Below are 17,321 nucleotides of genomic sequence, written 5' to 3' on the forward strand. Positions count from 1 at the left end.
AAACACTGGTAAATGTACAGTACATCTTGTCTGTAGTACATTTCTGTATAAGTTCATATATAAGGCGCACCGGCCTATAAGGCGCACCTTTGATTTCTGAGGCCGAAAAATACGGTACTTATGGTGCTGATTATGGCTGATTATTTAGCCCCCTTCCCTTTACCAGCCTGATCAGTATGCCGACCTTTCAAGTCCTGCCTATCTCAGTCAATTATTAAATGAGAAGCATTTTCTGATTGTCAAATGGCATAGGAAGCAGAAACTATAATGGGACCCGGGTAACATTGGAATAGAGTTTCAGATATAGATTTATAGAATAGTTGCACCTTAAAAATATATCTTGTTAAGCATGCATTCTCATTGGGTAACACAACTGCATCAAGGTGAAGAAGAGAGGAATGCGTTTTTGTAAATTCCTTTTACCGCTTTGCATCTTTGAAAAATATTGTGTGGGTGACCTCATTAATATTCGGGCTGTGATGTCATGTCTTATACATGTAATAAATAAAAACAGGGTTTCTGAAAAATGCAATGCCATCTTTAATCAGTATTAAAAACCTTGCAGTGATAATATTTCAATACAGAAACGAGATGGTGTAAAAGAGCAAGAGATACATTATGTAGGAAGAAGTAAAAAGAAACAAAAAGCGACTCAAAGTGATAGTTTGCAAATAGTATTTTCATTTCAGGTAACAGAAAAAAAGCGAGTTCAATCAATCAATTCAGCTGTATGACAAAACACTTGGAAGCATAAAATCAGCCTAAACATCTTAAAAGAAGGTATTTTCCCTCAAGGAAAATAAGAACCTATAAATAAATTACAATACAGTGAATTGCCTGAACTTGCTTTAATTCTGATCTCCAGCCTTTTATTAAAGTCACATAAAACAGCATCAAAACTGTACACATTTGTCTAAACAGAGTAGTTGATCTATAAAATAGGTTGCCTTCAAGGATGTCAGTGTTACAGCAAGGAAAAACCAAGCCTCGCTGCAGTCATATTATAAAATATATAATTATAGATATTTATATATGAATATATGCGTCTGTTTTTCTTTTTTCTTTTATACAAAATAATGAATAACTTTGAAAACATAATATTAAACTTCACTTGTTTAATAACTTCATGGAGATACAAACAGAAGCGTCGATACTTCTTGATCAGGATAACACATCATACGTCATCAGCCGGAAGAGGAGGTATGTTTATTCTTGGTCTTGTGAAGAATGCGATCTTCTCCCTGTTGGCAATTAATAGGAATATTATATTAACCACAAAATTGTCCTATTCCCATACATATTATTCCAAATATATAACATTTTTCATTTTGGTAGGATTAAGATACATCACATAAAATGGTATTCCAGGATTCGGCATAATTCATACACAAATGGGTCCTTAAAAAACAAGCTAATATGTAATTATTACAGTGTATGTCAACAGAAATTTTCTGTAGAGAATTAAAATGCTACTGGCCCTTTAATCAGTCTGTTGATTTCCTCCGCGCTGAGCAGACATAGTACAGAAGATGGTCGCTGGTCACATGTCCACATCACATGTCCTGCACCTGCCTGGGCAGATCATGTGATCACCACTATGTTTGGCTGTAGTCGGTTGGTTGCAGTGCATCCAGTATGGCCAGTGTTGTGGTGAGACCCATCTCAGTAGCGTAATGTGCAGTGATGGCAGTTACACATCATTACTATGGTAACAAAGAAGGACAGTCGGTTACACCATCACTGGAGGCAGGAAATAAAAGGGAGGAGGAGTTACTGGGAACTAAAGGATCATGGAAGTTTCCATTGGCAGCCATCTTGGAGATAAATCTGCCTACTTTAGAAAGCCCATAATCCCCTAGAGCAGAAAAAATAATTGCGGACCGGCCCTCAGTGGATGAAGGATTCTGAATGTTTTACATTATATGGCACCTTATTTCAGGCCATTACAATAATGTATATAATGTAAAACATTCAGAATCCTTCATCCACTGAGCACCGGTTCGCCATTATTTTTTCTGCTGTACGGGATTACGTACATTAGTCACATCATATCTTACCGTACGGTATTACACAAGTGTCGCGCCCTTCTCTTGTGCTTGCCCCCCGGTGGTTGACACGCAGGGCTCTGCGTAGACCACCATTCTCCATAACTTTTATTTTGTGACAACTTTTATTTTGTGACAAATGACATTGAGTTTTGTTATATTGATTTATTTACAGCATTATGGATTTTTCTGTCAGACGTTCATATTCCGGGAATACTCCTTTAACTAAATTTTAAAGATATATATTTGCACACGGTAGACATTAATAGGGCAGTTTATGCACATTAGGAGATATTTATTAAGACTTATGCATTGGGGAAGATTTATGAAAGTGTTGATAAATAGATCAGATAAGAGTTAATTGCTACAAAGTGAATTACACAGGCGTACTCTGTGCCAGATAAATCATGCTGGATAATTTATCTGGAGTAGTTTATGACTACGGAATCTACTTTAGACCAATATTAGCTGGAATTTTCTGGTGCACAGACTAAGCCATGCCCTCCTACCACTTTTCAGAAACCATGACCTTTTTCAGAGAAGTTGGAAAACTTTTCAAACATCTTTGCCTATTTGTTACCTATACCCAGCAGTTTCAATGCTATACCCCTCTGATTATCTAGGTGCAGCAGGAGCTGTTTTCTCTGCCAGTGCTGATAAGCCCATGTGAGTCTGTAGTTTGTTTATCTGTCGAATTCCTGGAAGGGGAGGGGCTTCTTCTCCCTGCTCACAGAGGAAGAGGTCATGTGACTGAGCTCTCTCTGTGTATGTAGCAGAGCTGCATGTGTTCAGGACTGTGGATGCAGATGTCTCCTACACAGAACAGTGAGGTAAAAAATCTCCCCATGTTCCCTATTAGTTCCTCCATCCCAGTCTGATGGGATTCTACAGAACTTTCTCTGTCTCTCTCTGCACCTCATGCTGCATAAATAATTGATATAGTTTGTGTAAGGAAAAGTTAACCAATTTTCCAATATACTTTCTGTATCAATTTCTCATGGTTTTCTAGATCTCTGTTTGCTGTCCTTCTATAGAAAGCTTGTATGTTTACTTAGTAGGTAGAAATCTGTCCATGGTAATGTTATGGACAGACTGTTATTATCACTGAGAGTAATAGGAGTTGTGCGATAATAACGGCTTGTGCACCCGCTTGTCCATCGCATGACCATGGAGAGAATTCTACCCACTGGAAGTAAACAATGAAGCTTTCTATAGAATGACAGCAAGCAGAGATCTATAAGACTGTGAGGAATTGATACAGAAAGTATATAGGAAAATTGGATAACTTTTACTTACACAAACCATATCAAATATTTGCTGAAAGTGGACAACCCCTGTAATAATTTCCACTCTGGCGCACTGAACCTCTTAGTAATTCCAATATGTCTGTGTGGAGGTTATCATAAGGATGTTCAGCAAAATGTATGTGCAACTGTATCGTCCTAAAGTGACAACAAAAACAAACCAAAAAGAAAAAGTACATCACTTCCTTGGCTACTCCATATGGTTACAAGCATAATCACAATTATGGACCATCCATTGTGGATTAACCGTGCAATTGTATCAATGCTGGGTTGACCTGGCATTGATGGCAGCTATAACTTACGACAGCATTTTGGATAGAGATAATAGAAAATTTGGCTGGCTAGGGTGGACATCACCACCCACATTTTTTTTCAAAAGTGGCATGCAGGGTGTAAAAGCCTCAACTGGTCCACCAGAAAACCAGTTTCCAAAACCCATCTAACTTAATGGGAGTCCCACTATTCTTAGACCACTCTGACCTATGGATTAGTTCAACCTTACCTTAGGTTGAATTTCACTTGAAACCAACTCAATATTATAAATAGCAAACAAAATCACCAAACAGTCAAAAGCAAAACCATTGGCGAGCTACAAATCACAACACAACCACTGGTTGCCAAATGTACACATAGGAAATACATTTCAGGTTGTTTTAAAACTCTGGTTACCTCCAAACAAACATATCTGGATAAGTCCAGCCAAGAGGAAAGGTTAAGAAGGGATCATTAGTATGTATTGCTGTGTGAGTAAAGAGAGTAGTCATTTTAGTCATTATCACAGACAGACTCCAGCAAAAATTTTATGTATGCATTTATGTTCCAGTGTTTTAAAATTTCATCAGGACCAAAAATGGTGACATTTGTGCAAGGATTAGACCTTTAGTGTTAGAGTAGAAAATGAGTTTGCAAAATTCCGTGCATAATCATATGTTCTTCATCTTACCTGAAGGTCTGCACTTGTAAAGGCTCCTTCTGGTTTCGGCCACGCAGCTGGAACACTTCCTTTGAGGCTTTCTTAAGCATTTTCTCGGCTGCTTGTTCTTGGTGCTGCTCAAGTTTGGTCTGTCTAGTCTGAGTGCAAGAATACAAAATCTACAGTCAGGACTTAAACAGGCATCAAACAACCCATAAGTATAAGCCATATGTCATGTAAAAGACTCCAGCCAATGGTCACCTATATCGCTGGCAAAAATACAAGGGAGCACATTTACTTACAGGGTCACTGGAGTTTAATGAAAGTGCATTGTCCATCTATAATGGCCCCTAATTCGTGTCGCATGGAAGCCAGCGCAGCTGCACCACAAAAAGGGTCACGTGGGACACAATCCAAGCACACACACTTCTTAAATACCTGTGCAAGCCGTTTTAGCCCAGAAAAAGGTGCACAGTCCAAGTAAAGTGCACAGAGCAACCCTTAGTAAATGAGCCCCATGATGTCCTCTACACTTGAATGTCAATAGACCTGTACTACATATTCTACTTTTAATCAAATGCAACATCATTACAACAATATATTTTTGAAGCTGTAAATACATATATGCCAAATGAATTTATGATATAACATGTACCTGTCTTTCTGCCTCTAAGAGCAAACTACGGAATCGTTCATCTCTCAGAACCCACTGAGGAAGTTCACTCTGGCCTCGAAGCTGAGCCTCCTCCAGGCGTTGCTTCAGCTCTTTAAGAGAATGTATTTCCTCATTTAATTGCGTCTGCTTTGTTCTGGATGCCTGGAGATCCAGCTCCAGGTCAAGAGATGTCCTTGCCATTATCTCTGCCATGGAAGACTGGCAGGCTTGCTGCAAGGAAAATACAAATTAGTATTGTGCATTGAACAAGTAAAAAAATCAAATTATATACCAACAAATTATAAAATCGATAACTATATCGATAAAAACTGTCAAGTGTCCAGTATCTCAATATCAGGCAAATTATATCACCATTTCCCACAGGCCCATTCACTTATATCATGCATTCACTAATAATAAGATCAAATAGAGTGTACAAGTGTCAAAAAGACAGTACCAAAAAGTATCAAAAAGAGTGTACAAGTGCTGCAAAGGAGAAATTATCCCAGGGCTGCACCATTCATGAGGCGAGTTGAGCCTCTTGCCTCCGGCAGCACCACCTAGAGCAAGACTGGGGCAGCATCAAATGTGCAGTCACCTGCTATAAAGCAAAACCTGACGTAGTATCTCTTGACACCTTATGTCATAGTGGGTGTAAGGCACTGCATGGAGAACTGATTTATTAATAAAAAGTAGTTTGTCTCAGCCAACAGAGAGTTTAGATTCATCCCTCATACCTGTTTATAGCGGAGTGTTCGCCTTTCCAGTGTATTGCGGATGAAAGGTGATTTTCTTGGTAATGTTGAACTATCGCTGTCACTTCGATATAGCTAAATAAAGAGAAATTACAATAAAAAACACAAAACATGTTCACAAGCAGGGTTCAGTAGAGATAGCTCAAAACTAAAGATTAAACTAAAGATTTTGAGAACAAACATTATTTTATCCCATGGTAAAGAACAACCAAAACTTGTGCAACTGTGAGTCTTGATGAATGGCGACCAAAGTCCCTATAGATCTGTTATCGGCACTTCATCTGCCCTGTAAGGTGCAATGTTTCGGATGCAGGGACTTCTCAAGTTGAGCCACATTTATTAAAGGAACTGTAGCAGCCTGTGAATCTGCAGCACAGAGGGGCTCATATAACCATTAGCATAATTTTAAAAGTTTAGAGGGAAAGAGGCCATGCATAACAAATATGGGAAGTTTGCCACAGTGCCTGGATCATTCAGAAAGTGCCCTTGGTTTATCTTGCTCGCCACTGCCATTTATGGGGGATATATGTACGGCTGCAAGCTTATAGGGTCGTGTGAATGCGGTCTTAGACTGGTAAAGATCTGTGCTAAGGATCAGTAGGAACTCCATATGCCACAGTAAAGTTCTGCACAACAGGGTTATTCTCCACTAGATACAACACTTGATCCACATCTACATCCAATTTAACGTCATGGAGACAGTATTTTTCTCCAGATTCTGTAAAAAATCTCTCATGCTCTGTATGAAAATAAAGGCATAGGCGAGTACACTAGGGACTGATACACTGCTTCATACTGCTTTGTGCAGCTCAAATATAACATGGTCATGTTCATGAGGCCATGGAGTAACTATGGACATGCAACTATTAGAGTGAACTCAATCAAGATTTTTACTACGTCTTGATGGATAATCAAGGTAAAATGTTATATGTCAATGCATAGATACACAAATAAAGGAAATTTGCAAAGCTAAACCTGGGGGCTATGTACTACAAGGGGCTGGTAGGCTATATACTACAGGGGGCTGGCAGGTTATATACTACAGGGGGCTGGCAGTCTATATACTACAGGGGGATGGCAGGCTATACACTACAGGGGGCTGGCTAACTATATAATGCAGGGGCTTGCAGGCTGTATACTACAGGGGGCTGGCAGGCTATATACTACAGGTGAATGGCTGGCAAGCTATATAATACAGAGGGCTTGCAGGCTATATACTACAGGAGCTGGCAGGCTATATACTACAGGAGCTGGCAGGCTATATACTACAGGAGCTGGCAGGCTATATACTACAGGGGTGGCAGGCTATATACTACAGGGGCTGGCAGCCTATATACTACAGGGGCTGGCAGGCTTTATGACCAATGCATTTCCCACCCTCAGCTTATACTTAAATCAATAGGTTGTTCCAGTTTTTTGTGTTAAAATTAGGAGTCTCGGCTTAAACTCGTGTCAGCTTACACTCAAGTATATACAGTATATTATTTTTAAGTCAGACTTACCCTACAAACATACTGATTCCGAGCCCCCGGAGAAAAGGTCTGAGAGCGGACAATTGTGCTGCTACGGACAAAGGGAGATCCACGAGACCTGCGACAGGATCTCTCCTTCTTCAGAAGAGTAACATCTTCTGGAAAGACATCTTCCGTGTTGGTTTCTTTATCTACCTATAATACATACAGAGAAAAAAATATTGTGTCACTTTAGTGATCATGTTATCAAAAAACTGTATAGTTAACACCATAAATTAACAAATCAGATTGGATCCCCCCCCCCTAACATTACCCATACTAAAGGCTTGAATTAAGGTAGAGATTAATTTAATATCACTGGCAGATCGAAGAACATGGGTTGGCCGTTAGACTGAGATCCGAGATAGGGAAGTGCTGCATTGTGCAGAGCTTTGTGGATGAGGATTATTATTTTAAACTGTATTCAGAAGGAGAGGGGCAACCAGTGCAGTCATTGGCAAAAACTGGAGGCATCTGTGTAGCATTTGGTCTGAAAGATGAGCCTGACTGCTGCATAAAGAGGAGATTGTAGAGGAAAGAGTTTAGTGAGTGGAAGACCAATCAGTAGAGAGTTACAGTAGTCTAGTCGAGAGTGGATCAGAGCAACAATTAGCATTTTAGAGGTTTCAACTGTAAGAAATGAGCGGTTTCAGGAGATATTTCTGAGCTGCATGCGGCAGGACCGAGCAAGAGATTGAATATATAGTGCAAAGGAGAGGTCAGAGTCCAGCACAACCCTAAGACAGCGTGCCTCTTGCCTCGGTGCTATTGTGAGCCCACAGACCGAGATAGAGGTGTCAGAGGTGTCAGGGAAGTTATAAGAAGAGAGCGAAAATTATGTCAGAGAGAGCAGAGAGCCAGTAAGGCTGGGGTGATGTTACGTGCAGAAGTATACTGGGGGAGACTGTATTTACTAGGGGAGGCTGTATTATACTGGGGGTAGGCTGTGTATTACTTGGGAAGGCTGTGTAATACTGGGGGAGGAGGTTGTGTATACTTGGGGGAGGCTGTATTTACTAGGGGATGCTGTGTAATACTGGGGTAGGCTGTGTAATACTGGGGGAGGAGGCTGTGTATTCTGGGGGGAGGCTGTATATAGTGGGGGCAGCTGTGTGGTACTGGGGTTGGCGTAACTCTATACTGTCTATGGGGGATCTGTATATAGGGGTTGGTATATATAATAAATTGCAGGTGCTGTCGGGTGCTATAAATTATTTGGGGGACTATATAAAGGATGTTTTATGTGGAGAATAGTCATGTAATATATTTAGTAACACGCTCCATTATAATGTAAGTGACTTTGGTAGATTACTATGATGAAAAAGTCCCTTCCCCAGGAGAGTTGTCGGTCTAGGACACGGGACTTGTGAAGTAGTTCTGGATGCAGATTCCCCATTCCTTCAGCAGCTGCGTCTTGTTTTTTCCTAACTCTGGAATGCAGTTGCTGCAGAAATTAACTTTAATTAAAGATTATGCTAAATAATTTCAGAGGCTACTGAGGGCGTGTATTAGTCTCCAGGCACTCTCGGGCTGAAGGCTACTTCATGCCCCAGTAGCCATTTCAGACCCGCTTACCCCCCAATCGAGCTCTGCGCAAATGCAGTAGCTCTTGTCCTGCTGCCAGAGGCACACATGCTGCTCATGAACTATTGCGCATGTACAGACCTTCCCCAATCCCAGCCACTGGCAGTCGTATATGAGCTACTGCACATGTGCAATGCTCACAAGCATCAGGCACGACTCTGTCAGTGGGACAGGATGTACTCCGCTTGCGCAGAGCTCAATTGAAGCACAAGAATAATTAAATGACAAGGGGGTAGGTGGGTCTGAAATAGCTTCTGGGTGCGTGAAGTTGTTTTTGACCCAGGAGCGCTCTGAGGCAACTATGCCCTCCCAGTAGCCTCTGAAATGAATAATCTTAATCTTAATAATCTTCAATTAAAGTTTATTTCTGCAGCAGCTGCATCCCGGAATTGGGAAAAAAAACAGGATGCAGTTGCTGTAGGCATGGGGAATCTGCATCGGCACTACTTCAAAGAGTAGTTTCCCAATGGTAGAGTTCTTTTAACTCTCTGTGCTTCACGGACCGACAACGGTAGTGTGGAAATGTTCTTAAGTAGTTTCACACAGGAGTATTCTTACCAGTCTTACATCAGTATTTGAAAGCAAAAGGTGGAAAGTTTTATACATTTTCTGTGCTTTGACTTCCAAACACTGATGTCATACTGTCATTTCAGAAAGGCCTTCCAGAGGAACAATACAACTACCTAAATTACTTATGGGGGAATAAAGATACAAATAAAGTACAAATAAAAAATTACACCACCAAAAAATATAAACTGAATTTACCTTCACAGGCTCACTGTCACTCCTCACAGAATTATACAGGGTTGCCTGCCCTGTACATATAGGACCATGTATGGAATCGCCGTATGTAGTCTCCGGATAATGAGCACTCAGCGGTGTACTGTTACTATGACAACCACTGTCCACGGAGTCTGCTTGCCAGCTCCTGGGCCAATAAGAGATACAAACAGAAAAGAAAATTCATTTTTACATTTAAAGAGGACCGGTCAGGATAAATAAACCCTCTAGGGGCACTTACTAAGGTAAGCAGCTCCCTAGCCCTCCCCCAGTAATAGCAGTGTTAAATTGCTAGCTTTATCGTAACATACCGATAACCTAGGAAACAGTGGGCCACATGTATCATAGTTTTGTCTCTCTGAGGTGAATTTTAGAAACATTTGCCAGCTCTTTTTTGCACCTTATGTATGATCCTGTCTTTTACTTGTGATACATGTTCAGTTTTTCCTATCATGGCAGGTAAAAATTTTGGCTTCTTTTTGAGACTTTTTGTTGCAAATGTCTCAAATCCACATGGCACAAGCCACAAGAGGGGTTTTATATAAAGGAGTGGACACTACTGTTAATTTGGGATTTAACATGTTGCATTTTTAATGAATTTTGTAAACTATTACAACAGCTCAGGAGAGTGGAATTTCCTAATTACATTACTGCTAACATTTGAATGTACAAAACGCATAGTAAAGGAAATGTTAACACATGCGTCAATGTGGCGTTTATATTGCGTTTTGTAAACACAACTGTTAACAGTAATGAAATAATCCTCACCTATCCTCAGCTCAGTAATTAGTCAAAATGCATTAAAAACTCAATTAAACCGCTACGTGTGACCTCACCGTTAGAAGTAACCAATTAAAAAAAAATTAAGAATTTTGACAAAAGAGGTTACTGTGCAAAATGTTAAATAGTTAAAGCATGTGAAATAATTCCAATTTACATGTTCAAATTGGGTCCATGGAAAAAAAAAACCTTCCTTTGCACCTGCCCTGGACCAGGTGCACAAAAATGGCAAAATGTTGCACAGAACATCTGGAAAACAATGATACATAAAGCACACTGCACAAAGGTGCAGACAAGGCGTAAGTGAAACAGAACAGAGTTAAAAGTCGCAAAAATGGTGCAAAAACGACAAAAGTCGCTAAAATTTTACAATCTGCCTAGCTGAAACTATGACATGTGCCCCAGTGTAGTACATAGCGGTCTGCATGCCGGACCAAGCTTACAGCGGTCTGGCGGTATTGGAAATATGAAACATACCCTTCAAAAGGTACATAAACATATAAACATGTAAAAACATTATTAGTGTCTAAAAAGTAAGACAGTCTTATACTGCGCCAGATTTATCTGTGTGCCTGATGATGAATGATCATTCTGGTGTAAAATAAAATTGTCTAGTCTAACGTTGCACCTCTAATAAGTTAGCTTGATGGCCAAAATAACCTAACCATTTATACAGTGGGGAAGGTTTAATATTTCTGAAAAGTAGACTGTGTACCCCTCTGAGTTTGCCTCTACTTGGTCCTCTTTCTGTTCCATTTCAAGGATCTCCTCCTCAGTATATTCCAGCTTCACCCTCTCCTCTTCCAGTTCACGCTCCACTGCTTCAAGCTGCGCTGTCGTCCGAGCCAACAGAACAGATACCGCATCCTAATAGAAGAGACCAAAAATCACTCAGCACCCAGCTCCCTCTGTTTTTACATTATAAATAACCTTAAAATAGCCTTCTGTGCGTTTATGTGAGTTGTAACTGTAGTAAATTGTTCCTAGCCCCTATCTCACCCCTACAAAATTGACAACTGGGTCACCATGACACCTCATCCTGTCTCTCTGTAAATAATACTCACATTTTTTCGTGGCTTAGCGATATCACTCCTCTGAGTGCAGTCTCCAACACAAGCACCATCATTAACCCTCTGTGGTGTAGCACTGCTGTAGATCTGGACAGGATACCACTGAATATGCATCTCTTTGGCTCCTTCGTAGCCAGCCAAGTTGATCTGAGCAATCCCCTACAACAACAGAGACGAATAAGACCTCTTATTACAAAGAGCGATGGGGGTGTAAGGAAGGCGGTTTCCAATGAAATCTTACTTGCAATTTGTGTTTGGGATAAGAAAATGACATTGCCCCAACCAAGAGAGGGACAAGTTTTATAAAATGCCAATATCTCTACAGAAGGGTGAGATATCTGTGTAGAATATGTGGTTGAAATCTAAGAAACAGGGAAAAAATGCAAAAAGAAATACCGTATATTCCGGCGTATAAGACGACCTGGTGTATAAGACGACCCCCCTACTTTCCTGTTTAAAATATAGAGTTTAAGATATATTCGCCGTATAAGACTACCCCTTTTCCAACGCATACAAAACACCGGTAAAAATTTTTAAAAAAACAGATTTGAATTTAACATGGTCCTTTTTTAAATTTAAATTCTTATGACATGCAGGTATATAGCAGGAAAACTGTCACTCATAAACATAAGGCATACAACAACAACATTACCATCGTCCATTTTACTGTAAATGTTACCATACTGTACCTTAAATTTTTATTTTATTAAATATTCCATGCCATGTACTCAGAAGCGGGAAAAAAATTCCAAATTCAATGAAAATGGTGAATAAACGCATTTGCGCCATTTTCTTGTGGGCTTGGATATTACGTCTTTCACTGAGCGCCCCAAATGACATGTCTCCTTTATTCTTTGGGTTGGTACGATTACGTGGATACCAAATTTGTATAGGTTTTATAATGTTTTCATACATTTACAAAAATGAAAACCTCCTGTACAAAAATTATTTTTTTGATTTTGCCAAATTCTGGCGCTAATAACTTTTTTATACTTTCATGTACGGAGCTGTGGGTGGTGTCATTTTTTGAGAAATTTGATAATATTTTCAATGATATAATTTTTAGGACTGTACGACCTTTTGATCACTTTTAATAGATTTTTTTATATTTTTCAAAAAGTGCCATTTTCCACTTTGGGCGCTATTTTCCGTTACGGGGTGTGGCAGGGTGGCTGCCACTAGAGAAGCTTTTGGGCATAAAATGTGCATTTTGCCTTATGAAAAGCTGAGTAGAAGACAGACCTGGAAAAGTTGGGTCTGTCTAATTAAGTTGATTAGTTTTCAGCTGGAGGGGCTGCACTAATACATGGGGCAGACTTCACACTGGGTCCCACCCTGGGGAAGAGACAGGCTACGGCAAAGGCCTGTGGAGCGGTGGCAGTGAACTGTTACTGTGTTTTTGGGGTGGCTGGCAGTAGGCCAGCACCTGGTGAGGTAGGGAACCTCGATGTATAGTTAGTGCCGGAGAGGCTTAGGTATTATTTTTATGTTTTGAGTTTGTGTACTGCCAAATAAAGCTGGCTAAGGCCAGTTTTAACCTTACTCACATTGTGTGAATTCCCTGTGTGTGCTGGTCGTCTGCTTAGGAGACGACGATCCCCGGAGCTAATCCCTTACATATGGTGGCGGTATGCTGTGGCATGGAAATCAGCACACACAGCGAGATTTAAAGGGCCAGTAACCCTCATGTGAGAGACTGTTGTTCCTGCTGCTGGAGGCGCTGTGGTCACGGGAAGATTTGTCTTGGTGTGAGAGATATACAGAGACTGCTTGTTTGCTGTGGGAGTAATCACCATGGGTCCGATGGATGAGTTCCAGAGACGCTGGCGGCAGATGATGTGGGAGGACCTTGGAATGCCAGAAGCCATTCGGGTTATGGAGACCCCAACTGCCAAGGCGAGCGGATCCCAGCCGATGGTTCAAGATGTCTGTGATCGGTCTGCAGTTCCTGAGGAGAGGTTGCTATGTGCCGTTACCGGGGGCAACCGACGGGAGCAGCTTTGCAGATGTCTACAGATGAACCGGTGTGTGGCGGAATGTCCTGTGGCCACGTGTTGCAGCGTGTATGCAGCAGCGCAAAGATGTGGTTGCTAGGGGCAACCAACGGCGACAGCATGCGGCTGTGCCATGTGAGGTCAGTGCACCTCATTGTCCTCTGGTCAGGAGACCAGAGAAGTTGCCAGTCAAGACCTGTGAGATGATAGTGGGTGGAATCCCGCTGATGGTGGAACTGGACTGTTCTCAGGATGTCTCCAGAGTTAAACCGGACATCTTATTGTTCCTGAAGTACCAGCCAGGGAAGGGTAAGACTGTCTGGATTGACTTTGAAAGTGATATTGCGATTGTGACACATAAGCTGGAGATTTGTGCAGATCTGGAGGTGGAGTTCATCCTGGGGAAAAACCTCCCTTTTTTCTGGGACTTGTGGGAAAGTATTCCAAGTAGTGGGAATAGCTGCTTTTCCTGGGAGACCCCTCTGACATCGGGTACAGTCCCAATCTCCCCAAAGGACGATCTGGAGAAGTCTCAGCGACCTGAGGTGATGGTGGGTGGAGTCTCAACAGGTTGCAGTCTGAACTGTGACCAAGGGGTCTTGATCCCACAGAAGGAGACTCTGCCACTGAGACTGATAAAGTCTGATGGACTATGTGATGATGATAATATTTGTGATGCCTTAATTTCTGAAGTTAAACCAGAAAAGTGTAATGTTGTGCATAATCTGCCTCTAACCTGTGATTATAGTGTTAACTGTGATTATATGACACTACCTGTAACATGTGACAATTCTGCAATGCCGATAACATCTGATAGCGTTACAATGTCTGTTCAGAATTATGCAGAGTGTGAACTAGGTGCAGCCCTAGATACTGAGAGAGTTAGCTCAGAGGTGCCCCTAGAGGTTGTGAGTTGTAATGACACAGGTAGCGAGCCTGAGATGTGTAATGTAGCTAATGGCAGTTCAGATAGGGATACCGCCATAGCAAGGGCAGGTGAAGATAATGAGATCCTGATTGTTAGTGGTTTCCCTTCAGCCCAGAGTTACACAAACAGCGAGTGTGAACAGAGTCCTAGAGAAGCAGCTACTCGCTCAGAACCTGCAGGAGGTGAGGATAGCCTGTGTCAGTCACCTGTGGAGGAGTCTCACATCAGTGTTCAGGAAATGTCAGGGGGAAACCAGACATCTGATACACCTGAGGCTTCTGAGGAGATTGATGTACTGAGTTCGTGTGTGAACAAGGCCAGAAGAAGCATCAATAAACTGAAGCGTCATGTGAATACTGGTTTGCGGAATAACTGGTATAAATGCTACAATTGTGATGAGGATGATGCTGATGTTGAGATGAGTTTCACCTACACCGAGAGCGGAGGTTGTGACCTCAGAGGTAGCAAGCGCACAGCTTTGCAGACATGTGACCAGAAGCTCACCAATGTGAATCGTGCCCTGGTTCTGAACGGTAATGCCCCCTTCAATGACAAAGAAGGTGCCGAAGCTGAAGACTGGAAAACGGGCAAACCAGTGCGTGTCGTGTGCAATGCTAAGGGGAAAAAGCACAGTGCATATGCCTCAGTGGATGGTAACCGGTGTGACGGCATCCACAAGGTGATGAAGAGATGGGGCCTAACCATGCCAAGCCCTGAGGGGTATGTGGAGTCTCCAGTAAAATGCAAGAGAAAGAGGAGAAGAAAATCTATCATTGTTAATAGAGACATGATTGAAGATGATCAGTTGTGTGAAGGAAGAGATGCTGGGACTAATTTTGAGCTGTCTCTGTCTCCTGCAGTTAAGGAAAAAAGCTGTCATTTTCCAGGTATAGAAGATGTAGTAGATAGTAGGGTCTCCACAGTGCTTCTAGGAACCGTAGGGATTAGACCCCAATATAGGAGCTTTGACCCCGGAGGGAGAATTAAGTTTATTGATCAGGCCTACGGCCTTGATCACAGGGGGAGGATATGTGGCAGGGTGGCTGCCACTAGAGAAGCTTTTGGGCATAAAATGTGCATTTTGCCTTATGAAAAGCTGAGTAGAAGACAGACCTGGAAAAGTTGGGTCTGTCTAATTAAGTTGATTAGTTTTCAGCTGGAGGGGCTGCACTAATACATGGGGCAGACTTCACACTGGGCTCCACCCTGGGGAAGAGACAGGCTACGGCAAAGGCCTGTGGAGCGGTGGCAGTGAACTGTTACTGTGTTTTTGGGGTGGCTGGCAGTAGGCCAGCACCTGGTGAGGTAGGGAACCTCGATGTATAGTTAGTGCCGGAGAGGCTTAGGTATTATTTTTGAGTTTGTGTACTGCCAAATAAAGCTGGCTGAGGCCAGTTTTAACCTTACTCACATTGTGTGAATTCCCTGTGTGTGCTGGTCGTCTGCTTAGGAGACGACGATCCCCGGAGCTAATCCCTTACAGGGGTTAAACGCATTAAAAAACCGTTATCATATTTTGATAGATCGGGCATTTTCGGACGCGTGGATACCTGATGTGTTTATGATTTTTACTGTTTATTTATATTTATGTCAGTTCTAGGGAAAGGGGGGTGATTTGAAATTTTAGGTTTTTTTATTATAATTTTTTTTAAACTTTTTTTTATTTTTATTTATACTATTTTTCAGACTCCCTAGGGTACTTTAACCCTAGGTTGTCTGATCGATCCTACCATATACTGCCATACTACAGTATGGCAGTATATGGGGATTTTCCTCCTCATTCATTACAATGTGTTAAAACGAAATAGCCTCGGGTCTTTGGAAGACCCGAGGCTACCATGGAGACGGATCGCCGCCCCCGATGACGTCACGATCCCAGGTAAGATGGCGGCGCCCATGCGCCGCTATCTTTTCGAGGCTGCGGCAGCTTTGCCGGCAGCCCACGCTGTGAAAACACCCGCGATCGGTGCTAGGTGTTACCGGTAAGCCTTTGCTGCAACATGCAGCAAAGACTTACCGGCTATTTAGAGGGCTCAGCCCGTGAGCCCTCTCCATGCAGCGCGACCCGACCGCTGCCGTGAATACACACGGGCGGTCAGGATTACCGGCGTATAAGAGGACCCCAGAGAAGACAGAAGATTTTTCTGTCTTCAAAAGTCGTCTTATACACCGGAATATACGGTACATTGCATATTTAAAGATGGTTCAGCTGGATGCCATGTCTAGGATCTGTCAAATGTCTAGTTTCAATTGAGTGGCGAAGGCCACCATTTTTTTGGAAACATGAAGTTATTTGCTTATTCCGTATACCTACCTGACCCTCTGCCTAAAAAGGAACATAACCCCCAGTTCCATGTCTAAGGTATAGAATTCCTACTCACCAGTAGCTCTTCCTGTTGTTCACGACACACAGAACATATGTATAACTGTAAGGAGCTCAGCTTTAAGACGCTGGATTGCATAGGAATTTGAAAAATTTCATTAAACATCAGAGGCATTTGGAAATCCAAAGCCTTTGAGCAGTAAGTGCTTGGTGTGATGGAATCAAGAGAAGGCAGATAAACCCGAATATGTCTGTAATAGAAGAAATGCAACACTGTCAGCAAAAAAAAAACTACATAAAAACTAGACAATCAATCAAATATTCTTTACATAATATATATTCTCTCTCTCTCTCTCTCTCTCTCTCTCTCTCTCTCTCTCTCTCTCTCTCTCTCTCTATATATATATATATATATATATATATATATATATATATATATATATCTAATATTTTATTTAGTAGTGATGGTTTGGATAGTATATATAACATATGAATGAGAATGGGTAAAATTGCCATACAGTTGATGGTTACTATGGTGAGACAGTTGTAATCTTCTATATATTAAATGCTACACAACTGGACATGTGAGGTTTAGTTCAACACCTTTGGGTCCATCCCGGTGATGCTAATGGTACTGCAGTCTGGTTTAACCCTTGTAGTAGACAAGGAGATTTATCAA

The 17,321-nt window shown here is 41.6% G+C and overlaps 1 protein-coding gene across 1 annotated transcript in view; it reads right to left on the reverse strand.

The window, feature by feature from the left end:
• Positions 1-672: 672 nt before the first annotated feature.
• WWC3 (WWC family member 3) overlaps positions 673-17,321 on the reverse strand; it is a 140,534-nt gene continuing 123,885 nt past the window's right edge. Inside the window, exons 15-23 of the mRNA XM_072137840.1 lie at positions 16,701-16,893; positions 11,392-11,556; positions 11,043-11,194; positions 9,533-9,695; positions 7,175-7,339; positions 5,655-5,747; positions 4,918-5,148; positions 4,293-4,420; positions 673-1,241 (exon numbers count right to left, since the gene is read on the reverse strand). Coding sequence (XP_071993941.1) covers positions 1,175-1,241; positions 4,293-4,420; positions 4,918-5,148; positions 5,655-5,747; positions 7,175-7,339; positions 9,533-9,695; positions 11,043-11,194; positions 11,392-11,556; positions 16,701-16,893 — 1,357 coding nt within the window. The 3' untranslated portion in view covers positions 673-1,174. The remainder of the gene's footprint in view (positions 1,242-4,292; positions 4,421-4,917; positions 5,149-5,654; positions 5,748-7,174; positions 7,340-9,532; positions 9,696-11,042; positions 11,195-11,391; positions 11,557-16,700; positions 16,894-17,321) is intronic.

This window comes from Engystomops pustulosus, chromosome 2 (assembly GCF_040894005.1).
Source record: "Engystomops pustulosus chromosome 2, aEngPut4.maternal, whole genome shotgun sequence".
Classification (NCBI taxonomy): Eukaryota; Metazoa; Chordata; class Amphibia; order Anura; family Leptodactylidae; genus Engystomops; species Engystomops pustulosus.